Source organism: Callionymus lyra, chromosome 1 (assembly GCF_982586985.1).
Source record: "Callionymus lyra chromosome 1, fCalLyr1.hap1.1, whole genome shotgun sequence".
Lineage (NCBI taxonomy): Eukaryota > Metazoa > Chordata > Actinopteri > Syngnathiformes > Callionymidae > Callionymus > Callionymus lyra.
Window position 1 is genome coordinate 7,707,431 of NC_141818.1, and position 24,965 is coordinate 7,732,395.

Genomic DNA, 24,965 nt, shown 5'->3' on the forward strand with positions numbered 1-24,965 from the left:
GTAGAAGGCTGGTGTTTAAAAAAGGTAAGAGAAACACAAACATTATTTTCAGGGATGTTAAGGATCACTGAAGTTGTGATTCACTTCTATTCATGGTGTAATTAACACATTTACTCTCACACTTACACTTTCACATACTCTGGACTCCAATTTCACTTCCTCAATTCAAGTTTCAAACTTCAAACATTTTATTGAGAAGCTGCATAAACTGTTACGTTCATGTCGTATATCAAACAACGCAGCCACAGTCTCAGATGCTGTCTGTCACCACATACTCTATCTCGGGCTGAACAGACATGCCAGTCGGTGCTGCTGTGGTGAAGGTGTCACCCTTTTTTTGATGGTGCTTGCTGCAGTGCATAGTCATGTGTCTCTTCAGGTCCCCACGCAGAGCAAAGTACTTCCCACACATAGGGCAGCCAAACGGTTTTTCTCCTGTGTGACTCCTCATGTGGATCTTCAAATTTCCGCTCTCTGTGAAAGACTTTCCGCATTCAGAGCAAGAGAACGGTTTCTCTCCTGTGTGTCGTCGCATGTGGATTTTTAGACTGCCACTCTGAGTGAAGGACTTCCCACAAACCAAGCAGGGAAAAGGTTTCTCTCCGGTGTGGCACCTCAGGTGAATCTTTAGACTGCCCTTGTCCGACAGATATTTCCCACACTCAGTGCAGTGAAATGGCTTTTCTCCAGTGTGGCTTCGCATGTGTCTCTTCAAATTGGCTTTCTCACTAAAACATTTCCCACACTCTGAACAAGAGTACGGTTTCTCTCCCTCATGAGTTCTCATGTGTCTTTTCAGACTCCTCCTGACAGTGAAACACTTACCACATTCAGAGCACCAGAAAGGTTTTACCCCCGGGTGACACACCATGTGAGCCTCCAGATCACCACTCACTGTAAAGCCCCTCCCACACTCTGGGCAGCACAGTGACTCCTGGTCCATGTGACTTCTCATGTGCAACTTCAGAGTCTCGCTCTCGGTGAAATGCTTGCCACACACTGAGCAGTTATAAGGGTTTTCCCCCTTGTGAATCGTCATATGTCTCTTTAGACTTCCTTTTTGAGTGAAGTGCCTTCCGCACATGGAGCAGCCGAATGGTTTCTCTCTTGTGTGATGTTGTCTCATGTGAGTGTTCAAATGTCCTCTCTCAGTGAAGCGCTTCCCACACTCTTTGCAGCTGAAGGGTTTCTCTCCGGTGTGGGTTCTTAAGTGGATCTTCAAACTTCCAATCTCAGTGAAACTTTTCCCACACTGAGAGCAGCTGTAGGGTTTTTCTCCAGTGTGGATCTGCATGTGTCGCACTAGTCTAGCTTGGCTTACAAACCTCTTACAACAGAATGCGCAGGTGAGCTCCAGTTCTGCCCCTGAGGTGGACGCACTGTTCAGGTCACCTGACCGAGTCATCCCGAGTCTCATCCAGTCCAAACTGTCATCTGTGTCAGATCCAGTCAAGTCAGACGTTTCATGAGCAGAGTCTGAGTTAAAGAATGGATCCAGATCTGAGCTTCCAGTTGGTTCTGGTCCTCCACATAGGTCTCCTTGTGTATTAATGTGCGGATGAAGCTGTGACGACTGAGTTTCCTTTTCATCATCCTCACTCTTCACCACCACCACATTGAAGGTAACGTCTTCCTCCTCCTCTTCCTCTTTAACTTGTGGAACTTCCTGCTGGTCCAGACTGCTGCTCCACTGCTGCCACTCTAAGGACATGGACACAGACACACACGTCAGGGTCAACAATTCGATTTTGAGGCTCATCAGGCTTCATCCTCCTGCTAACATAAGAGAATGTAGTTTATTTCCGTGAAACTGATCTTCGGAACCTGATTTGACCTTATCAACTTCTGAACGACCACCAAAGACAAGTAACTTGGAGGACCTGCGCAGTCAACCACAGTACTACAAGGGTCAGGGTCCACCTCAGACTCTATTACAGGACTACTCGTGGTCACACACTTGACACTGGACCACAAGATCTGAACGTCTTCACATGACTGAGAGACCATTTTGTTGACATTTCCAGAAACGAAATAAATGTCTTACTTCTCTGTTGACACTTGACTTGTTACTGTAGTACTCTCTCTGCTGCCAGTCAGGGTTTCCTTCTGAAGACACTTTTTCTTTTTGACTATCCTCTAAACACAGAAGAACATGTTGATGCTACTGATGCAAAAATAGATTTAAGCTCCTTCATCACTCCCACGTGTTACTTTCATTAACAAAAATAAAGTTAAAAAAGTGGATCACGTGAGTAAACAATTTTCTTAAAAAAGAAATGTAACAGAACTTCACTGACGACAGAAACAAGACAAAACGCGGTTCATAGTTTAAAAGCTTTCTCTTCACTGGCATAACAGGAAATAGTTCAATAACATCACAATAGTTCTCTCAGAGTTCTCAGCAGGTGTTCATCTTAAACTAGTCCCAGACACGTCACCAGACGCAGACTTGTACATGTTAAAATAACAATGTCATCCACGTCAGAGTTCAGACAGAAGCGTCGCTCGGACATCAAGAGTTGCTCGTAGCTTCGTACCTCCTCTCGTGTCGGACATCTCCTCGAGTCTCGTCGATCGACAGAAACACACGCAGGTCTCCTGGACTGACAGACAGCTGCGCACGCAGCGGAAGCTTCGGCCTGTTCGCAGGAGGGAGCTAATGCTAAATCCGCGTCACTTCCGCTTCTTCACTGAGTATTAAAAATTAAAAAGTGTGGTGGCTATACAGTTAAAAGTTACTTGCTACTAAATGTAATAACCGTACAAACTCAAATAATAATGATAAGGTAATAGTAATAGACAGGTAAGTTTTAATTTAAAACGTTTACAAGATCAATGTTTCTGAAATCGATTGCTTTGGCGTTGTCAAGCCTAGGTGCGTTTTTTTACATCTCTTTTCACCAACGAATGAGTTGTGTGCGTGTTTTACAAAATCCACACGAGTGAGAAGCTGAACGTTTGTTCCCCACATGTGATGTCTCACATGGTTTTCCAAGTTTCTTTTCTCTGTGAAACCTACCCCACAGCCTGAGCTGTCAAATGGTTTCTTGCCCGAGTCGAGCCTAATCTTTTCAAATCATCTCACGTCATCCCTCCAGTCACTGTCAATGGCATCCATGTCCAGACCTGCTACTGGACCTCCACAGAGGTCTCCTTCTGTCTCCATGGACTAATGAAGCAGGAAGGACTGAGCTTCATCTTCATCATCCTCAATCTTCACAACCACCATGTCCTTCTCCTCCTTGATGTGTGGAACCTCCTGCTGGTCCAGACTGGAGCTCCACTTTTGTCACTCTGAGGACTCACACGCATACAAGCTCACACACACACAGTCAACAATCATCTTGAATATGTTTTTAAGTCCTAACGGGTTCAGTGACATTTGAAAAAAAAAGTAATCAAACGGACATGTGAATTTTGGTAAGACAGATTTATTTTACACTCTAACCAAAGGATACCAAACGACCTGGTCAAAGAGTTTTAAATGTTACATTCGCTGAACTCTAGTCATATGACAAAATAGATAAGACAACATATAGACGGCAAATGGAGGAGCTACACTGTAAGGCAGGAAGCCTGCCTGGACCACATGGAGTATCAAACAGTATCCTGACCCAGAGACTCAGTCGAATGTGTCCTAGTGTGCGCCCTCAGATACTCACTCCGAGTGAAACACCTACCGCACTCAGAACAGGTAAATGGTTTCTCTCCTGTATGACTCCTCATGTGCAGCTTCAGTTTTTTATGCTCAGCAAAGCCTCTCCCACACGTCAGGCAGTTGAACGGTTTTTCTCCTGTGTGTATTCTTCGATGAATCGTCAAATGTCCAGACTTACTGAAACTTTTACCACAGTCGGAGCAGCTAAAGGGTTTTTCTCCCGTGTGACTTCTCATGTGGGCCTTGACACTTGACCTGTCAGTGAACAGCTTCCCACACAGCAGGCAGCTGAAGGGTTTCTCCCCAGTGTGAGTCCTCATATGAACCTTCAGACCACCACTCTCAGAAAAACATCTCTCACACTTGGAGCAGCAAAACGGCTTCTCTCCCGTGTGGATCCTCATGTGGACGTTCAGGTTGTTTTTTTGGGAGTAACATTTCCCACAGATGGAGCAGGGGAACGGTTTCTCTCCTGTGTGGCTTCTCATGTGCGCCTTCAGGTATGTCTTCTGGTTGAAACATTTGCCGCAGACAGAGCAGCAGAACCGCTTTTCCTCAGTGTGAGTGGTCGTATGTCGGTCAAGAGTGGCCTTAGTAGGGAAAGTCTTACCACATACAGAGCAGCCGTAAGGTCTCTCTCCTGTGTGAGTCCTCATGTGAATCTTCATGTAGTTTCCCTGAGTGAAACTTTTCCTACAGATCGAGCAAGTGAAGGGCTTCTCTCCAGTGTGACTGACCATGTGCTTCTTTAGATTTCCTCCCTGAGAAAAGGACTTCCCACACTCTGAACATGAGAAAGGTTTCTCCCCGGTGTGAACCCTCACGTGCCGATCCAGAGTCGCTTTGTCCGGGAAGGTATTCTTGCAGAAGGAGCACCGGTTGGACTTTCCTCCTTTGCAGGTTTTCTTGTGCTGAGCTAGTCCTCTCCTGGAGGAACATGTCCGGCCACAGACGCAGCGGGTCGTTGACTCGTCCTGACCTGACCGGGCCTCGCTGGTCTCCCTCCAGTCTTTGCCGTCATCGGTGTCACATTCTGGGTCGGACTTTTTGCCCTGTTCCTGGTCATCCGGGTTGCAGCTCGACGACTCCTTAGATCCGCTGACTTCATCCTCTTCCTCCTTCACACCAGCAGGTTCTGCTCCCTCCTGGTCCAGCTGCAGCTGACGCACCACTGCAGACACACACATGCAACACTTGCTTAAAATGTGGGTTTAAATTGGTTCACAACAACAGTGAAATACATGTGTCTGTGCAAGTGCTGTGTGTGTGATCACTAAGATAGCATACAACTAAAAATAACGCAATCATTACTGGCTAAATTTGACTCATTGTGTTGCTCTGTGATAAAATACACAATAAATTGTGTGTCCACTACCACGTGACCCTCGTAGTAAGCGCTTAAAGAGCAGGAAAAAATAAACTACACGATCCAGTGTCACGTGGTGTTACGAATATGGTCCGCGTGTAAGTGTGAGTGTGTGTCCTAACCTTCTGACTTTGTCATCATTCTGGTTTCATCTCCCTCGCAGGACAAAGATAGACGACGACTCCTCACTTGACCCGAAGAAGCACTTCCGAAACACTGCAAAGCTTTTCCGGGATATTTCAAAATAAAGGCCGATCGATTCCGACTACATCTGAAGCACCTGTCACTGTTTTATTTTTAGTTAAGGACCTTCTTTAAAGAAGGAACCTGTCGTTCTGTTGATGTATATTAGAGGATACAGGTTGTTTTTTTTTGTATTTGTGTGATACAAGATGTCGCCCTGCGTTTACTTTCATTAGCGTTTAGTAATGTTATTGATTTAATCTTGTTTTTTTAGATGTTACTTTTGTGAAAATGTCTGGATGTTTCTCTATGTGTATAAAACAGCTGCTTAATGTCCAATGTTATAAATGTCTGGGTCGTTTATATTACGTGTGAGCTCGTGCTTGTCCATTAGAGGGCGCTGCAGCGCCATTGACTAGTAGGTGATGCGACTATTTTTTTTTTTTAATGATACTAATAGCCGAGATTACAAAGATATTCCAAACTATTGTTAGAACAGTTGATGTTTACTCCAAGGTCTCAGGTTAAAGTTAAACTTTAAGAAATGTGAGCTAAATCCCGTCCATCGTTGTAATTTAACGTGTGAACAACATTCCTAAAAGATCGGTGGTGAAATTCTTCGCTAAAGATATAATAATGTATTATTTAAAAACATTATTAATTATTTTTAATTATTGAGAGTCTACTCTGCCAAGTGTTTTTGACATGATTTCCACGTCGATCGATCCTGCATATGTCTATCTATTTCCAGATCGATTTCATTTTATATTTAGGAAGGAAAAATGAATAACATGAAAAAAGCTGATATGCCAAAGAGTATAAATATGGTAACTTTCTTCAGGTAAATTGGTGACTTGTCTGTACGACTTTCATGCAGCTCTGGTGACACCAACTAGGAGTTCAGAGAGAGGGAGGAAGAGGAGGAGAAAGACGAGCTGTTTGATTCGACTTCATTTTATTTACTAGAAAAAGTTGTATCTCAGCCTATGTTTGTAAGTGAATTCCACGACCTGGACAAGGACACCACTAGGTTTCTCCTTTTGTTCCCCTTGAAAGAAGGTCAGCAGCTGGAATGAAGCACAGTGGTGGATATAGTGCAGGGGTCTCAACTCAACTCTTGTCAGTTCTTGTGGAAACTGGGCAGCAGGCTGGGAGTCTTAGATGTATGTTCTAACATCCATTATTGTCTTGTTTTTGTGTTATTCTAATTTAGAAATGTGTTCCAACCATAACTATATAATCAATCATAACCATCTGACACCAAACATGAATAAAGTCTCATGCTTTACCTGAACTCATTAGAACCTTGACAACCAATGCCTGTTCGCAGAATTTCGAATCAGGCCATAAGTTCAGGACAACTGACATAGCGTCTCCATTCTCTTTAACTCTGGCGCCCCCGCGTGGCTGATCCCTAAAGGTGCAGGGGCCTGAGACTTGGCCGCCAATCAGGAAAGTTCATTTTTTAACCAAACTGGACTATCAGGAGACAGATGTCGGCACAGCTGTGACATCATCATCATCATCATCATCAGCCTGTCGTTCAGTCTCGGCTGTCCTCAATGTTGCTAGGCAACCGAGCAGCTCTGAGCTGCAGCAGCTGCTGTCCACCTGTGAGAGGAGATGCTGAGACACAGGTGACAGTGAGTAAAGGAGTCATGCGACGCCCATGACCTTTGACCTCACCTGCACCCGCCCCTGCGAGCAGATGTCGAGCAACCTCAGGCAGTCGACGGTTTGAATCCTCAATTGATGTTTCGTTGTTTCAGGAAGCTGCTGATCCGACGTCACGTCGACAAGGAGGCGCAGAAACGAACGCACAAACACACACGTGCGACCCTCGAACCTGCAAACACATACACGTGTGTGTATTTATGTGTGCGTTTGAGTGTTCCTGTGTGTACCTTGGCCACACGACTCTCATGGTGGTCTTGACGCCCTCCAGGATCTTCAGTCTGGTGGTCTCCTCGGGTGGATCTGGGACCTCCAGGTACGCCAACAGAACACGCTCCAGCCGCCGCAGGTGTCGACACAAGGTCACGCCCATGCGTTCCAGGAACGGTGGGAGTGCAGCGGCGTAGACCCGCCGCAGCGCCAGCTGGTGTTCCGCCTCCATGTGGGTCAGAACGAGACGCAGCACGTCGTCATGGCGACACGGTTTTCTAGGCGTGCATGTCAGCGAGGAAGGGGGCCGCTCCAGGACCAAAAGTAGGTCCAGAAGACACTGCAGGACCAGCTGGAGACCAGGGGTCACTATGTGTGTTTTCGCACATGTGTTTAGTGTGTGTTTGTTACCTGGATGATAGAAGCCTCAGAAGTGTACAAGTGTTTAAACACACCCTGATAAACAACCTCTGCTCTGTTGAAGTGGCGCAGTTCTGCCGCAGGCTGAGGACACACAACGAGTCTTTTGAGAAGAGTTTTATAGAAGTAGATCAGAACATAATATTGAGTGATTCAATTTAACATTTCAAATGTTGGACTTTTATAATGGTGTTGAATATGAATGAATAATTCAATAAGTTTTATATTAAAATGTGGACTTTGTTTTTTAATAGAAACAAATAAATAAAACATTTGAATATTCTTAAATAATAAGTTAGTTTTTTTCAGTTTGTTCATTTTTTACCCCACATAATGTTTGATATTCTAATTCCAATCATTTAAAAGCACATTTTCTATGTTTTTAGTATTTTAAATTCAATATAAAAATGTTGGCATGAAAGTACCACCAAAATAGTACCAAGCTACTTGAAAGTTCAGCCAATCATGCAACGCTTAGACGATCTCGTGATGACGTCGAAGCAATGGCGCATCAATTATTAACCTTTTATTTTTGCAAATAATGGTTGTTGTGAGTACGAGGGTCTAGCAGAGGCAAGACATCGCAAAAGCAATCGATTCAGGAGACATGAATCTCCCTAACTTTACAAAAGAACATTCCAAACAGAATCAACAACTAATATAGATTTTAAGTATGTCTTCTATCTCATCATCCACGACACATGTCGTTTTTAACCAGCTATTTATTGTATACATTCGACTTCACACATTGAGCCAAAGCGATCGTTTTATAGTTGCATTTCTTTTCAAAGAATGGAGATTAAAAAAGTAATATTGTAGATTAAGCTTAAGATTTTGTTCATCATTCATTTGCTACTTTAGAAACCAAGAAATACAAAAAAAGGTCATGAATGAGCAAAAAAATTAAAACAAACGACTTCCTGAAATAATAATATGTACAAAATATTAATTTAGTTGATAAAGATCTGATGTTAGTCGCACTTCAACTGCTTTAAAGAACATAATGATTTGTTTTAAGTCACCGCTAGTGATTGCTTTGAAGCTTTACAGTACTCCAATACATGTTTTTATGCACATAAGCAGACTGGAAAGTATACTGTAGCAGTACAGCTTGTTGTGAATTTAAAAGTTAGAGTGAGTAGCTCGGTGCTCGAATCGCAAGTCTGGCAAGATTATACATTTTTACATTGAATCTGAAAGGCTACAAATAAAAAATATTGAATATAGTAAATATATTTTTGAGTTATTGGTATTAAAATATCTTATTCCATATGTAAAAAAAAATAAGAAAATATTGTAATATTTTTTTTAATTAAAATTATTTAATAAAAACATATTGACACTTTCAATATAGAAATTATTATATTCTATGTTCTGATGTTACTTCCATAAGTTTTTGTGTGCATGTGTGTGTGTGTGTGAGTACCGTATTTAGCACAATGTGATGAAGACAGCGAACTCCCAGCATGCAGTTCTCTGGTCTGTGGTGGTCGTTGAGGAGGAGCGAGGGACCAAGGAGGCGAGCCAGGTGGGAGGAGAGGGAGGAGCCAGAGAGCTACACGTGCATCACAGTCACATGATCAAACATTAAGGAAATGACCACAGATAGACGGAAATGTTGTTGCTATGACGACTTGTCAACTGACCTGCAGGAGCATCCAGGCAAAGACCAGCTTCGACGCTTCACTACGCTGCCAACCCTCTCTGACACACACACGCAAAGTTAGGGGGGGGCAGGTGAGCAGGAAATGACACCACAGGTGTCTCACCTGGTCAGTTGAGGCTGCAAGACATCCAGAACTCCTCCCACCACACCTTCACCCTCCGTGTCCCCCATCAGCATGTGGGCGGAGTCTCTCCAGCTGCCCGTCTTCAGGAGCGCCCCCTGCAGGAGGCGGGCCTCCTGTCTGGAGGAGGATGAAGTCCATGGCTGCTCCTGCAAACAAAAATTGTTAAAGTGTCGCCATGGCAACCGTGCCTGTTGTTGAGGCTCTCTCACCTGAAAGTGTGTGACGGCGAACACACACACGTGCGGCGCTATAGCAAGGAGCAGCTCTCTGGCTCCGCCCTCCTCCCCGGGGTCCGGAGGGGGCAGCAGGGCCCGCAGGGCGCGACACACTCTGGCGGCCAAGTCAGGGACATGTCGGTAGTCTGAAGCAGCCGGGGGGACGCCACCATCCTCGCACGGCGGCAATGTGGCACAGCCAATCAGAGCGCAGACCAGATCTGTGTATGCCTCCTGTAGCTCCGCCCCCTCTCTCTCTTGGGCCGGCGAATTAAAGTCCTCGGACTGAAACGCTTCTTCGACTTGTTCGATCACGCACTTTGCATCTGTAACTAGCAGCTGCTGCGTCAGCTCTGTGATTCGCTGGATTAGGGGGCGTGGCTTCATGTTGACCTGAAAAGGACACAAGCATCAGATCACATGACTTGAGAAAACAGCAACAATCAAACCAACAAAATGCATTAAGAATCGTGTCAAAAAATAATAACTCAATTGTCTCCACAGTCGGACAAATATGGATTTATTTTTAGGGTTTAAATTGATGTTGTGTACAACAGGATTTTTTATTGATATTTTGTATTTTATTTCAATTGAATCGTATTTATTTATTTATGGTTTAAATGTCATATTTTGTACGGTTTGGTGCCAGTAGTGAAATGCCAATAACATGTATTTCGTGCTACGGAACTGTTGTTGCTCTTTGATAACAAAGACATTCTGAACAGTTAAAAAATTGCCTTGAACAAGCCTGAAAAGCAACGTTGTCCACTACAGAAGAAACAACTTTACCATTGGGGCTAGAAAAAGGAGAAGACACGTTTCTAAAGAAAACCACGATTGGAAAAAAAATCTGCCCATTTTGTTGGTACTACTGAACTTTTAGGTTAAAAAAACAACCGTTGTCCATAATCTGGATTTTATTTGAACCTCCAGCGGAGAAGCTGCTCAGACAACACTAGGCATCACTTCAGGATTTCTCCCCAATTGCAAGGAAGGTTTATTAAAAAATGGTTATTTTATTCTGAATAAATAAAACGCTCTGCTGACCCAAACCCTGAAAACCATAAATATCTTCTTTATGTTCATTTTATCGAGTGTGTAGTTGTCTTCGGGAGAACTACACAAATGGAACAATAGTATATATCAGACTGTTGGTGACTATAATCGCAACATGACTTTTGGTTACTTTTTTTGTCACTTCCTCTGCTGTGAACGTGACGCGTGTTGCCAATAAACTGAATAACAGGGAACCTGTGAACGTAAACCATTACTGTTATCTCGCAAAGCACAAAAGATAAACCAAAAACAGACAAATACCTTTAGACAAGCATCTGATCCGAAGAAGTATTTGACAACAAACTAGCCTAGCTTGTCCAAGAGCGTTGCACGCATGCGCACACGACAGATTTCGAGACATGACTACGGCGACTCTGATGAAACAAACTTAGGAATCTCGGTCTGGATCCTGAACGAGACCGTGTGACTCCAGTAGTGTCACAATTTGGAGAAAGACTTCGGAGATCACACAGCAGGTGAAAAGACTCCAAAGTGGTCCGAAGAAGAGAGAACCGATTATGTTGTTCTCACTTTTTGAACGTAGTAGTTTAATTTTGAAAGCTCAGCGGGGAGGTTTGCTAAAGGCAGCTCAGTGTACTTTTTTTGGATACAGTTCCAGGGTTGATGGTTCCTTATTGTTGAAATGGTTATAAAAGAAAAAGACTAAATTCAGATTCAAGCACTTTTTTTATACAGTTTTTCTTGAGGGGAAATGACTATTAAAGAAAATAAACAACATAGAAAATATCAATATATGAAATGGAAATTATATGCATTGATATTTTGTTTACACTAGGCAATACATAAAAGCATTTTACTCTACTATATTGTAAAGGTATTCTAATGTACCTCCTGTAGCAAACCTGAGACAATAAAACACATTAAACTCTATGCAGTTTTAGCCCATCTTTTAAAACTTGGTGTACTCTCACTGACTCCATGTGCCTTGTTAAGTGAAAGCAAGTGTTGTAATACTTTTACATGAGTCAGATTCCCTGTGTTTAGAGTGTGTGCAGAGACAGATGTCTTTTACGTCTATAAAATGACGTGTTATAATACATTTAAGAAAAAGTTATTTTCAGAGGAAACTAAGAGGAGCCGACAGCTACTCTGAGCTCGGCCTGATGCTGAGCAGGAAGTGATGTCACAGCTGCCTGGAAGTCAGAGGTGTGATTCTGAGCGAACAGGACCATCAGCTCAGCGAAGATGTTCTGTGCGTCTGAGAAGAGGATGGAAAACTTTGAACACGACTGACAGATTCAAAGTAAAGATCTTGACGTCACTGCACCTTCATCCACCTCCTTGTTTCCCAGAATGCTGCTGGAACTGGCAATAACCGACTTCATCAAGCCCACGATCTGAAAGGGAAAATACCACATAAGTTATATTGTACTTTTTATCTTAACCACCAACAATCTAAGAATAGGAGCGACATGTGACGGATCCATTTTTCTCTGCAGACAGTTAAAAAAAACCTGAAGAGCACTATTTACAGTTAAACTTTCATTTGAAGTCCAACCCTAAACTGATGTAAAAAAAATATATATGATCAAAAGAGAAACAATTAAACAACTAATTAAAAATGTAAGTAAGTAATTTTTATTTGTATAGCGCTTTTCCAGACCAGGGTCACAAAGCGCTTAAACAATCAAAACAATATTCAATAAAGTATATATTTTAAAGATCAAGATAAAACTGATAACACAACAGGATTTCCAGAAAATCAAGGAAAAGCCTGAACAAATAATAACGTCTTAAGATGTTTCTTGAAAGTGTCAGTAGACTCTATCAAGCGCAAAGAGAGAGGAAGATCATTCCAAAGCTTAGGAGCAACAGCCTGAAAGGATTTCTCTCCTCTGGTCCTGAAGCTTGTTCAGGAACCATCAGTAGATTCTGATCCACAGACCTCAGAGCCCGAGATGGGGTGTAAGGCTGAATCAGATCACTGATGTAAGGAGGAGTCTGACCATGAATAGATCTTAAATTAAGAACCAGAATTTTAAAGTTTGATCCTGAACGAAACTGGAAGCCAGTGAAGAGTTTTGAGGATCGGAGAAATGTGAGTTCTTCTACTTGAACGGGTCAGAATTCTCGCTGCAGAGTTCTGAATCAACTGCAGGCGAGACAGATCCTTCTTGTTAAGACATGAAAATAAACTGTTGCAATAGTCCAGGCGAGAAGACACAAACGGATGGATTACAAGCTCCAGATCATGTTCCGACATCAGTTTCCTAAGTTTAGAGATTTTACTCAGTTGAAGGAAATAGTTTCTGGTCAGTTTTCTATCTGGCAACAGGAGAAAATCCAGAGAAAATGTAGATTTTGTGTGTAGGTGTGTGTGTGTACCAGCGCAGGAAAGTGTGTGTAGAGCATCGTCAGGCAGCGGAACACAGTCTTGTTCTCCTTCACGTCTTTTTGAAGAGGAAGACGTGTGACCACGGCTGGAACCACCTGCGAGTTAACACATTGTTGACTTGAGAGCAGAAACAGCTTCAGTTACACACAACTCTGAATGCACCTGCTCCAGAGGGACCATCTCCACATGGCCGATGATCATTCTGCAGAGAGCAGCACACACGCTGTCAATCACCTGCGGGTCGGACTCTCTCGCCAGCATGTCAGAGAGCACCGACAGCATCGTGGGATACTCGCTGGAACGCATCAATTTAGGAACAAGCACTTTTTCTCAGGGGGTTCTGGAGTTCATCTGAAAGGATACAAGGTCATCGTGGGACCTGCTGCTTCTGCCAAACACCCGAGACTGAAAGTGCTTTTGTGGCGAATTTCGGCGACACTGTTCTTCGCTCCAGCGATCAGGACGGGAAGCAAAAGGTTGGACAGCCGGCCTGCGAGGTCTCGCCCCCCCGTGACACCGACCAGAGCCTCCAGAATTATACCGATAGTTTCAATATAGAACAATCTTCCTGCTTTTGCAAACGTTGTTGTCTAAAAAGACACAAAGAATAATGATTCCTGCAAGAAGAATACCTGGAACAACATTCAGTAGCATTGACATCTAAACTTTACTCCAGACGACGACACTGAAAGAAGTAGTACTGAAGGAGTACATGAATGCAACTGGCACTTTATATTCAATTTAAGACGAAAAGAGAAAACACTGAGGACGGAGACAACCCATAATACAGACTCACAGTTTTGAAGATGATAAAAGGCAGCAGATCATGGAGGAAGGTTGCAAAGCTCTCAGCTGGAACTGCTGCAGCCAGCAGAGGAATTCCATCGCGGGCTCCTTTTAGTAGATTAAACTACAGCAAACACAACATCCCATTGAAACAACATGAAGTGCATTTTTTAAATGTATCTCAAACCTTCCATCTTTCATCACCATAACCCGTCTCCTGACATACAGTCTGATCAACAAAGAAAAGGTACGATTCTTGTCATTTTAACTTTTATTTTAAAATGTTTTTTTCCATCTCACCTCCATCTTCAGAATGTCACGAATAGCATTGCTGGTTGGTTGAGGTATGCAGGGTTTTCGAAATCTTCTGCCTTGCAGGTCTTGATGATATTGTTCATGGCCAAAATGGTGTTCTCCACAAGCCCTTGGTCAGTCTCAGTGCTCACAATATCCAAAAAACAAGGTAAGACTACATCGATATGCTTGTGTAGCGCTAGAGAAAACAGAGAGAGGGTTTAGCTTGTAGACCTTGAAATGCTTACAGCTCCTTTACCTCTTAATACAAACAAGAACTATTTTTTTTTCAGGAAGCTGATTCAGGATTAAAACAAAGTGCATTTAGAACAAGTGAAACTGCTGTAAAATAAGCTTAGCAGATGAGCACAGTGCATGATAAAACTGTATCAAATGTTTGCTTCTGGTCGTCCAGACGGATCCAGTCCGTCCACCAAGAGCAAGATCTTTTCATATTTTTCATTCTATTGTCTTTTGACTTTTGAATATTTCACTAAACAAGCGTTTTCTCTTCAACTCATTCCTGTGTCTGTGTCCTTCATAAGCCCCACAACATATCAATACCGGTAGCATTGCTGCTAGTAAATACAAAAAGTTGCCAAATTAGCAGTCGAAAATATTTCTGAGATAACGGGGGAAAGAGAGAGATTATTATTTTAAGGTCTAGTGGTCAGTTTTACCTTGATAGTTGGCCTCGGTGCTGTTCTCCTTCCACACATTGTAGAGACTTTGGCAAAACTTGCCCATCCCTTCAACCTAATATGGAAATTGTAGTTTTAAAATGATTTCAGTCCAAACTTCTGTGAATAATGTATCAGTTACTTAAACAAATGTGAAATACGTTTCAACAAAGGGTGGATGTTTTTTGTAATTCCAATCCTGTGGGCAGACTTACATTTCTCATGTCACACACGTACTGAAAGCTCAACTCCAGGAAAGGCAGGAAGTTGGCTCTGAAAAACAAGATCACGAAGGACATTGTTATAGATGCGGATATTAAAGGAGGGAATTAATGTCATTTTCTGGGTTCTAAATTAACATGTAACGTATATCATCTGTAAATGCAACTACAAGTTTTTAGAAAATGGATGAATACCCGAGATTGTAGGCAATTTCTCCAAGAATGATACATTCATTTCCATACATGTCTCTTTTTGGATCGGACTTTAGGGCCGTCAACTGTGTGATGATGGCAGGCAGGTAAGGCGTCAGTCAGTCGGAGCTCACGGTGGAAAAGGCAGAATACAAGTGGCGACTGCAAGAGACAGAGAGCAAACAGAGCTCCTTGCGTTTGAATTCTTTCCAGACTTTTAACAACACAACTTTGAACACATAAATGCACCATCTCACTTGGGGGTCATCAGTGTCTTCGTGAAGTTTGACGCTCAGCTGGACATATTCTGCAGCAAGAGGACTGAAGATATCTTTGCCCACAGTACGGACAAGAAAAGATACCTGACAAAAAAAACAACATATTTCTAGCTTTATGTTATAATGAAATTAAGATATCTACTTCTATTTATTACAAACACGTGGTCATTTGACAAGTTGAGTCATTAGAAACCAGCTCCAGTAGAATGGACAGTGTCATCCAAGTTAAACGGGATACAAACCATAACATACCAAGTATATGCATTTGCAGCATCTTCATTTCCTCAGGGGCGGAATATAAATATAAATAAAAATAAAAAACTGATGAAAAAAACAAGATAAAGAAATGGATTCAACATCAATCTGTGACGTCAAAAATATTTTTCCAGAGATACCATTTGTCTCCACCAGTGCAAGTAAATACAATAAATCCTTAACAAATCAAACTGAATAGTTACAATATTAGAAAAAAAACAGAACTCAGATCTTACCTCCAAACACAAGTCAACCAACTCTAAAACATGAGGAACGATGATCGACTCTTCGTGCTCCATCAGTGCAGCGACCAGCGAAGTGAGCTGGTACAGGTGGAGGTGGGACTGAGAAAAACACAAAATGCTGAGCTGTTTTTTTGTCTCTATGAAAGTATTGTTTTTGCATTTTACCTTGTTTGCTTTTATCAGATGTTTCATAGCAGATTTCACACTTGGAGCGATCATTTGCGACTGGTGCTGCCGTTCCAGAAAATCTTTTGAAATTATTTTCAATCAACATGACCACAAATTGTGAGCCTCTTACGGTGTCTAGGAGGCTGGAGTAGCGAGTAATTGTATCGATGCAGGACCCCAAGGCAAATGGATTGAGTTCATCCTGCAACATCGTACAAAACAGACAACACAGCCGGCCGAAGTGAGGCTGGAAAGGCTTCGGGTTCGAAGAAATCACATCCTTCACCAGCATGGTGCCGAGCTACAGGAGAAAACGATAAAGACTCATGACAGCCGTGAATCGTATCCCTCCATCCCAGAGTCACTCAATGATTTTAGATGTCCACTATTCTAACTCATATATGCAACAATATGTCATTGAGTGTAAGAGTTGTTCTGCACCTCTCTATCATGAGGGTTTGCTGCTCTCAATAGCCTGATAAATCAGCTGCATCAGGGCAGGCCAGTAGACATGAGCTTCATGTTGGACCATCACCGCACACAGTCGGGACACTTCTGTCCTCAGCCATCCTCTATGAAACACCGAATCAGCTTCAACCATCACAAGTTATTTTTAACTATCATTTTGTAAACTTACACTGTTTCTTGCATGTACACCTGCAACACCACCGTCTTCAGCCTGCAAAGACGATCATTTCACTTTCAAGAAAACAAATGGCTCATCATTTGAAAATATACAGTAAACAACCTCTTTCTGTCTCTCAGGTTTATCTTCTGCCAGAATTCATCCACTCTAAATAAGAGCCTCCTCGCAGCCGACTGTCGCACCTGGAAGGAGGACATTGTTATTCAGAACCAATGATAATATGTCTGTATGTCTGTCCCTGATAGAGAGCAAAGTGAGACCTCTTATGTCTCCCCCTATCGCCAGAATAACACCCAGGATTTGTTCCATGTCATGATGATTTAAAATCAAACCAAGGGTGAAAAAACTTATCAGTACAGCATAATCTAATACAATACCTTAGGGTTTTGCGAGTCTCTCATGTCAGCGCAGAGATTTGAGATGAAGGACGGGTTTCCGAATTTCACCACATTTGAATGGACGGTGGGCTAAAATGACATTAAAACATATTGTTTATGTAACAGGTCAATAAATATTATGATTTAAGGTACATTTATTGACACGTCCTAGTGTATCTAGACAAGCCTTATGAAATGTCAAAATTATGATTGGATAGTAAAAATATGTTTAACTAACAACCAAGTTTTCGTGTCACCTGAGACAGAATGCATTCGTGTTCCTGCGTCCTGTCGGCCATGTCGAGTAAAACTGTAAAGAACGCTGTCCTCTCTCTAGAAGGCAAAGATTTCCTCTTGGAATCACTGTGTAGATCAGCAGATTAAATCACACAACTAGTGACATCATAATTTATATTCTTTGAAGAGTGATATTACACTACCTGCTTTTGTGGGATCTCAAAACCAGGGTCAAAAAGCACTTAAACAATCAAAATAATATTCAATGAAGTATATACTTTAAAGGTCAAGATAACAGAAGAGAAGAACAACTGTCTCAAAGTGGGAAACCGACCTCCCACCACGATGATTCAATTCAATATTATTATTATTATTATTAAATACCTCGATGAATATATTCAATATTCTGATTGAAAATATACATGTTATTTTATTTTCACTTCGAACGAATGAAACAAGGGAAATTATAAAGCACATATTTAATGTATTTGCTTTTAAAACGTTAAAGTTAAGTGAAGGTTGAAAGTGAGCATTTCTAAAAGAAAATCACTGTTTATAAACCATTGCTGTTGCTTTAAAGTTTCTATTTTTATATATTTTTTTGTTCCATCAATTTCTTTTATTCTTTCCAAACATTAATATACAAACACATACAAGTTCACAATAAAGACACAATCGAGTGTTAAATCTCACATGTGTCTTCATGTCTTCATGCTTGTAAAACCTTCACCACAATGAGAACAGATGTAAGGTCTTTCTCCAATATGAATCTTAATAGGTTTTTTTCAAGGCCCCACTGGTTGTGGAACTTTTACCACATTGAGAGCATTTGAAAGGTTTTTCTCCTGTGTGAAGTCTCACATGTGTCTTCAAGGCTCCACTATTTGTAAAACATTTACCACAATAAGAGCAGACATATAATTTTTCTCCAGTGTGAATTCTCACGTGTTTCCTCAAGTTTCCACTACCTGTAAAACTTTACCACACCAAGAGCAGGTGTATGTTTTTTCTCCTGGGTGTACTCTCATGTTGATATTCAGTGTTCCACCATTTAGAAAACCTGGACCACACTGAGAGCAGGTGAAATGTGTTTCTCCATTGTGAATCCTCATGTGGTTCTTCAGTTGTGCATTGTTTCTAAAACATTTAGCACATTGAGAGCAGAGGTAAGGTTTTTCTCCAGTGAGAATTCTGACATGTTCCTTCAAGGATCGACTGGTTGTAAAACATCTTCCACACTGAGAGCAGATAAAGGGTTTTTCTCCAGTGTGAATCTGCATGTGTGTCTTCAGGCCAGATTTTGGGGTAGATTTTCTCCCACAATCAGGGAAGATCAGTGATTTATGGCCATATTTATTTTGGCTGACAGAAATCTTCAAATTCTCCACAAAGTTTCAGCTTGACTGAATGTTGTAGGTTTCTCTCCAGCTTTCACCGTCATCGTAGTCACATTCAGAAGACAGTGTCCTCTGGTGGCCAGAGAGAAGAAGTGGATCCAAGTCAGTGACCTGGTTCTGGTCCTCCATATGTGTCACCATCAGCTTCGGTTTTCCTGAGTTGACTTGATCTGCCGGTCAGAGACTTTCCTTTAACTTCATCATCTTTAACCTTCTCATGGACCTTTTTTTGAAGTCAAAATTTTCTTGTTCCTCATGATTGGAGCTGTACTCCTGATCAGTAGAAACTTCTTTCACCAGCAGCTGCTGGACATCTGCAGAAACACAAACACACTTTGTCACTGAAGAAGTGAGAGGGTTCTGGCTACAGACCAAAGCAAAAATATTCATGAAACACATTGAAGGAAGTTACAACACAGAACACAGTAACACTAATAAATGATGTATCTACAGAGCGGTACCACTGTTCTTCAGCCCGTAGATAAGAAAAACTAAATATATTTACATCAGTGACGTGCGGTGAGGTTCATGGTTGGTGAGGCACTGACTCCCTAAGTGTCAGTTTTAAAAGTATATAAACCTAAAATAAGTGTATTATATTGGCTAATGGTTATTTCACATCTCATCACACACACACACACACTAGGTCTTGGTCTTCTTAAATGACGGTTTATATGATTTTATAAGACTGATGTCCTCACCTCCATGTCAGTTATAGCATAAATCTGTCATCTTTGACGATGTCATGTGAAGATTTAAAAAAATCAGGTTTAAAAAAACATGATTTAATTAATAAATCTATATTGAATTGTTGTTATATTTTGTGGGATATAAGTTTACATCCTCTAGATCTAGGCAGTAATCAATTGTGGATAAATATGAATTCATAGCGTCATAAACCTGTGATCTTTGACAACGACATAAGAGTCATAGCTGAAATATAAAGTTTTCATTATCAATTTATTTAATATTCTATATTAACCTGCCATATTTAATGATCTGAGGACGACGAATAAACTATTAAATAATTTAAAAAAAAGGATTGGCAAACGTGGATTTAAACAGTATAGAGTATGACCCTGATAATAAAGGATTACAAGGAAGACGCAACTTCATCCAATGCTCTTAATTTGAAAGTCGAACGTTTATATCCTTCTACTGAATGTTTGGGGAATTTACCATAAATAAACTCTCCAGATTTAAATTTGGCTCAAGAGTGAAGAATCCCGAGCGACGGTCAGTAATAAACGAGTCAATATAAGCGTGAGTAAAACAAAATGTATTTAATTTTTAATTTATTTTATCTAAGATCAACATTTGGTTTTTAAATATCCCATTGTATTTTTCTTAGTCTTGTCCCTTTTTTTATACGATTCATTGAAATTAAAACCGTTTCTGATCTTACCTTTACCTGTAGATAAACTCCATGTGCCTTTTTATTCGCCACACACACACCTCCGTTACTGTGTTGTTAAAGTCCACTTTATTTCCTTTACTTTTAAAAGCCTCAATGGAGATGTGTCGTATAGAAAACTTTTCACTGCGGTGTTATTTCCGATCATCGAAACTCAATAAGACACTGAACAAACATTAAACTTTAATGGTTAAAGACATCAGCCAGACTGTGGAAATTCAAGGCAAATAAACGTATATGTGAGCACTTTATTGACATTCAGAGAAATGGCAACCAGGGAATCTTTCAAAGACTCGAGTCCAGAACTTTTCGTCCCCAGAGAACGAGCAGACACTGAGAGGTTTACGCAGGAATTCAGGAACACAAAATGGATGCTGTCAGTACACGATCCGGGAAATCTGCGCGATCCTGGAACGCATGCGCAGTGACATATTTCGATCCTCCCCCTTTTCTTTTTTTTAAAATCTATTTTAACGGCAACTAGATTCGGACAAAAATATCGCGTGGAACACTTTCTGGGATATCGGATCGTATTCCATCCTCCATATGCGCATGCGCGTTACATTCAAACTACACAACTTTATTTATATAGTCGGTGACATAGCGTCTCTTAGAGTCTCAAAGCATCGATTTTATTGAAGATAAGAGGAAAATAATTCATCATGTCTATTAAGACGTGTTGCATGTTTAAGTTTAGAGGAAAACATGACGTGAGCTCACAGTTGTTTGTATCGATGACCGTAATAAAAAACAATTGTCCTGCAAAACGGTGTTTTATATTGGAAGCTCCCAGTTTATCACAGGCGAAATAATTGTGTCATGTTTCAAATGATTGAACACAGAAAACGTCCTGAAACATGGACAGGATGTTTTTTTACGACGTGTACAATCGGTCTCAACTGCCAAATTGTTATTGGTCCGTCATGATGCTCACAGGTTGATATGATGAGATCTAAGTTTTGTTCATATTTTTCCATTGGACCTACTTAAGTCCAGACTGGTTTTCTCCTCTTTTGTTTTTTTTCCTCATTATTTTTTTTATATACAGTCTTACAGTCGGAAAAAGTGATACAACTATAAAACAAAACATGTTTTAAGCCTATATTTAATGCTATAAACTGTGTTTTATTGGATGATTTTCTTTTCATTTCATCGCAATGTATGTTTATAAATGTGTTGAAAAAAATTAAATGTGTATATTATCATGCACATTCATGCTTGAGATGGTTGATGTCTTGATTTAAATGACAATGGTTACTGAAACCTATTAAAAAAAAAAACACTTAAAATAAATGAATTGTCAAGCCATCCTGAAACCACATCAAGGTAACGTCACTGGTTAATTATGGTCCCTTTTTTTTAGGAAAACCTGATTTAAAATTTAAGCTGGTAAACTTTAATGTCCTTGTAGATGTAGATTTGTTGTGAATAATTTGATGGATTCTAATGGCTGAATTTTTTTATGGATTCCCAGATGCAACACTTAGAGACTCAGCTTGCACTAACAACGACCATCATGAAGTGCTTCGAGCGGGTGGTTAGGGACCACATCCTCTCTGTACTGCCCAAATCTTTCGACCCTTTCCAGTTTGCGTACCAGCCTAACCGCTCAGCTGAGGACGTCATCTCCACTGCTCTTCTCCGGAGTCTGGAGCACTTGGATGACGAGAACACACACGAGCGAATGCTGTTCCTGAACTTCAGCTCAGCGTTCAACACCATTATCCCCCAGAACCCAGTCTGTCCATGTAGGCAACAACACCTCAAAAGTCATCTCTGTGAGCACCGGCTCCCCACAGGGCTGTGTCAGGCTGGTGACACAGCAGTCGTGGGCCTCATTCAGGACGACAACGAACTGGCCTACAGAGAGGAGGTGCAACACCTGGTGGACTGGTGTGAGGTGAACAACATGCTCCTGAACGTCGACAAGACCAAAGAAATCATCATAGACTGCAGAAGATCCCGACCCAGACACGCACCACTCCTCATCAGCGGCACAACGGTGGAGGTCGTCAACAGCACCAAGTTCCTAAAAAAAGAAAGATTTAGAAACAGCTTCTCTCCTCTGGCCATCAGACTGCTGAATAAAATATAACTTGAGCTATGCAATATTTCAAATATTATGTATTTATTCTATTTATAACATAGGGGAATATTTTTTATCTATTAAAATTTAAACTTGTAAATACATTAATTCTATGCAATATTTAAAATATTATGTATTTATTCTATTCATAACATATTGGACTATTTTTTACCTATTCATATTTAAACTTGTAAATACATTAATTCTATGCAATATTTAAAACGTTATTTATTTATTATGTTTATACTATATTGCAATATTTTTTAACTTATTATTATTTATACTTTTATATATACATTCACGTTTCATTCATTCATTTCATTTAACGGTTGCCAATTTCATTGCTGTGTTTTCTGTGCAATGACGATAAAAGAAAGTCTAAAGTCTAAAGGAACTCATTTATATTTATAGAGCGAGAAAAAATGATATTGTATCCTTTTTCTTCTTTTTTATTTTTCTTCGATCTATGTTCTTTAAACTTTATATTGAGTCATTTTGAACTTTCTTTTTATTGAACTTTGTTCTTGTTTTATGAATCTATCGTCTGTGTTACTGTGCGCTGGAAAAACAATTTTTGCTCCCTCTGGAGGATCAATAAAGTTTATCTTTCTATCTAAAGGTAAACTTCTGGCAAACGTCTAACTTTAGACATCTATAAATAAACGTATATAGATATATCTGCGGCTATTTAAACCTCTCAGTGATTTTACATCTATAAATGTACATTGGTTATTTAAACGTCCCAGTATAAACGAGGCACAGAGACTATTAAATGGAGCACAGACGTCCTAAAAAGGTAATTTTTTTAGACCAGTGGTAGATTATATCAGATGTCTATTAGAAATCGTTTGGACTGAAAAATAGCAGATTATATGACGCCATCATGTGGTTGACGCTCCGCACATGCGCAGACACGATACTGTACTGAAATACTTTCCATAATCTTGTTAAAATAATTTCTAAGCCTTTTGCTCTTGTTAATCTTGCTTACCTCATTCGATATATTTTATATGAAGAACCTTAAGAAGTAGAGAAGCCAGAAGAAAAGGGTACAAAACTACCACGATTATTAGTCTCATTTCTTTCGATTTCTTTTAATACCCTTTTCTGAATATCTCATTATAATTCGTTTGTTATTCTTATTAATGACAAACTCACTACTTTGTATCATTTCGTATTCAATACTAATGATCTCGTCGAATATCAACGGTTCATGAAGTTACCCGGTGATTTTCGAAAAAAGTTAAATCCCTTTATATAGATTCATTTTACAAAAAGACTACACGGCCTTCAGAGCATTGTTGACCCATCTTACAAACAGCGTGATGGTGTGAAACCCTTCACTGCAAAAAAGTATTTTAGCGTGAACCTCGGTCTTCAATCTTCTGCCTTCCATTTCTATTTCTAACTGAGCCACACGGAGGCGCTGTTGAGTCCACGCTCGTACGTTTACATGGCAACATCCTAGACCTTCACTTCTGTCTCCCAGGACTGAGGGGAGCTCAAAGTGAGCCAGAACAAAAAACAGCAGCTGAACATGAACCAGAATCCACCTCACAACTGACTTGTCTGAAGTCTTCAACGGAACCACATGATGACTTTGATCCTCTTTCATGTTCCACATCACACATGCACTTCCACAGGTGTGTCGTAATCTCTGTGGTCTCTTCAAACTTCCTGAGCGGAGGTGAACAAGTGGACTTCAAAAGGTGTTCAGGGAGGGGCCTGGAGGAGGATCAGTATAAGAGGAGCACTCATGAGGACCAGCTAGAAGACTCGTCGGCTCCCCACGACTTGAAGATGCTTCGTTGTGCGGCTCTGCTGTCTGTGACCTTGATCTACACTCTGGGGCTGGAAACCAACAGAATCAGCTTGTCCAGGGAGCCGAACTCCACGGTGAGATGGACGCTGCGGCGCCCCCTACTTGCACTCGGCTGTCACTTTTACTGAGTCAATTTGTTGGTCATGTGATCCTTAGGTCAGCTCGCAACTCGATTCTGTGCAGAACTCCGTCCGAAGACGCTCGTGTTCCTCAAGAGTCTGCGAGGTGAGAATCTTAACCTTGACCTCTGACCCATGGGTCAACACTCATCTCATTTGTCCACCAGCAGGGCCAATGTGCTCAGTCACCAGATGGAGACTCCGACAAAGTCAGGACCAGAGGTGAGTGGACCGACTTAACAGTGACGTTCAGCTCCACTGATGCATACGTCCTGCAGCTGCAGAGATGTCCCGCTGCGTCCGCAGCCGCGACTGCGCAGACGGCCTGTGCTGCGCCCGCTACCTGACGGGCCGGCGCTGCCAGCGGATCCCCGGCGAGGGCGACGCGTGTTTGGCCCGAGGAGCCGCCAAAGTCAGGAGGAAGCTCGGCCGCTGCGACTGCGACGCTGGCCTCACCTGCGAGGCCCCTGGGCGGTCGGAGAATGGCAGGGTCAAAGGTCAAGGAGTGTGCACCCCCAAAAAACAAGGACAGAGGAAGACCCGGCATTCTGGGAAAAAGAGAAAGACGGCAGAGAGGATCTGCTGACCAGAGACTTTTCCGCCGTCAAAACCCGGACCATGAAAAAGCTACTGCTGGACATAGTTCTGAAGTACCTGGAGTAGTCAATAAAGTCATCTTCACTGTGAAACCTTTGCTGATCTTTCATTTCAAAGAGGGGGTGTGGGGGTGACAGGTGCAGGTAGCTTCAGATTTCATGAGACGTTCAGGTAATTCAAGAGCAACATCTGAGGATGTACTACCCCCGGCCACATTCTTCTA

General features: G+C 41.4%; 3 protein-coding genes and 1 pseudogene across 4 annotated transcripts; all 4 read right to left on the reverse strand.

Moving 5' to 3' along the window:
* Position 1: 1 nt before the first annotated feature.
* On the reverse strand, positions 2–2,638 carry LOC148087768 (uncharacterized). 2 transcript variants are annotated; one of them, XR_015711308.1, is made up of 3 exons: positions 2,538–2,600; positions 2,045–2,136; positions 1,590–1,701 (listed from the first exon to the last, which is right to left on the reverse strand). XR_015711308.1 is itself a non-coding variant. In XM_087790353.1 (2 exons), the coding sequence occupies exons 1-2, from the start codon at positions 2,554–2,556 to the stop codon at positions 251–253; spliced, it is 1,470 nt and encodes a 489-aa protein (XP_087646479.1). In that variant the 5' UTR covers positions 2,557–2,638; the 3' UTR covers positions 2–250. The 2 variants fall into 2 exon arrangements, 1 of the variants encoding a protein (XP_087646479.1); XM_087790353.1 differs by lacking the exon at positions 2,045–2,136 and having other exon boundaries at positions 2–1,701; positions 2,538–2,638.
* An 861-nt stretch (positions 2,639–3,499) lies between these two features.
* LOC148087769 (uncharacterized) lies at positions 3,500–5,206 on the reverse strand. The gene is made up of 2 exons (XM_087790379.1): positions 5,147–5,206; positions 3,500–4,829 (listed from the first exon to the last, which is right to left on the reverse strand). The coding sequence occupies exons 1-2, from the start codon at positions 5,163–5,165 to the stop codon at positions 3,598–3,600; spliced, it is 1,251 nt and encodes a 416-aa protein (XP_087646505.1). The 5' UTR covers positions 5,166–5,206; the 3' UTR covers positions 3,500–3,597.
* Positions 5,207–6,145: 939 nt separating this feature from the next.
* Positions 6,146–10,927, reverse strand: tti2 (TELO2 interacting protein 2). The gene is made up of 9 exons (XM_087790352.1): positions 10,834–10,927; positions 9,511–9,909; positions 9,281–9,447; positions 9,158–9,215; positions 8,938–9,066; positions 7,503–7,595; positions 7,112–7,443; positions 6,894–7,053; positions 6,146–6,833 (listed from the first exon to the last, which is right to left on the reverse strand). Exons 2-9 carry the CDS (start codon positions 9,901–9,903, stop codon positions 6,690–6,692), a joined length of 1,476 nt encoding a protein of 491 aa, XP_087646478.1. The 5' UTR covers positions 9,904–9,909; positions 10,834–10,927; the 3' UTR covers positions 6,146–6,689.
* Positions 10,928–11,643: 716 nt separating this feature from the next.
* LOC148087771 (uncharacterized) lies at positions 11,644–17,369 on the reverse strand (annotated as a pseudogene).
* Between the last annotated feature and the right edge of the window lie 7,596 nt (positions 17,370–24,965).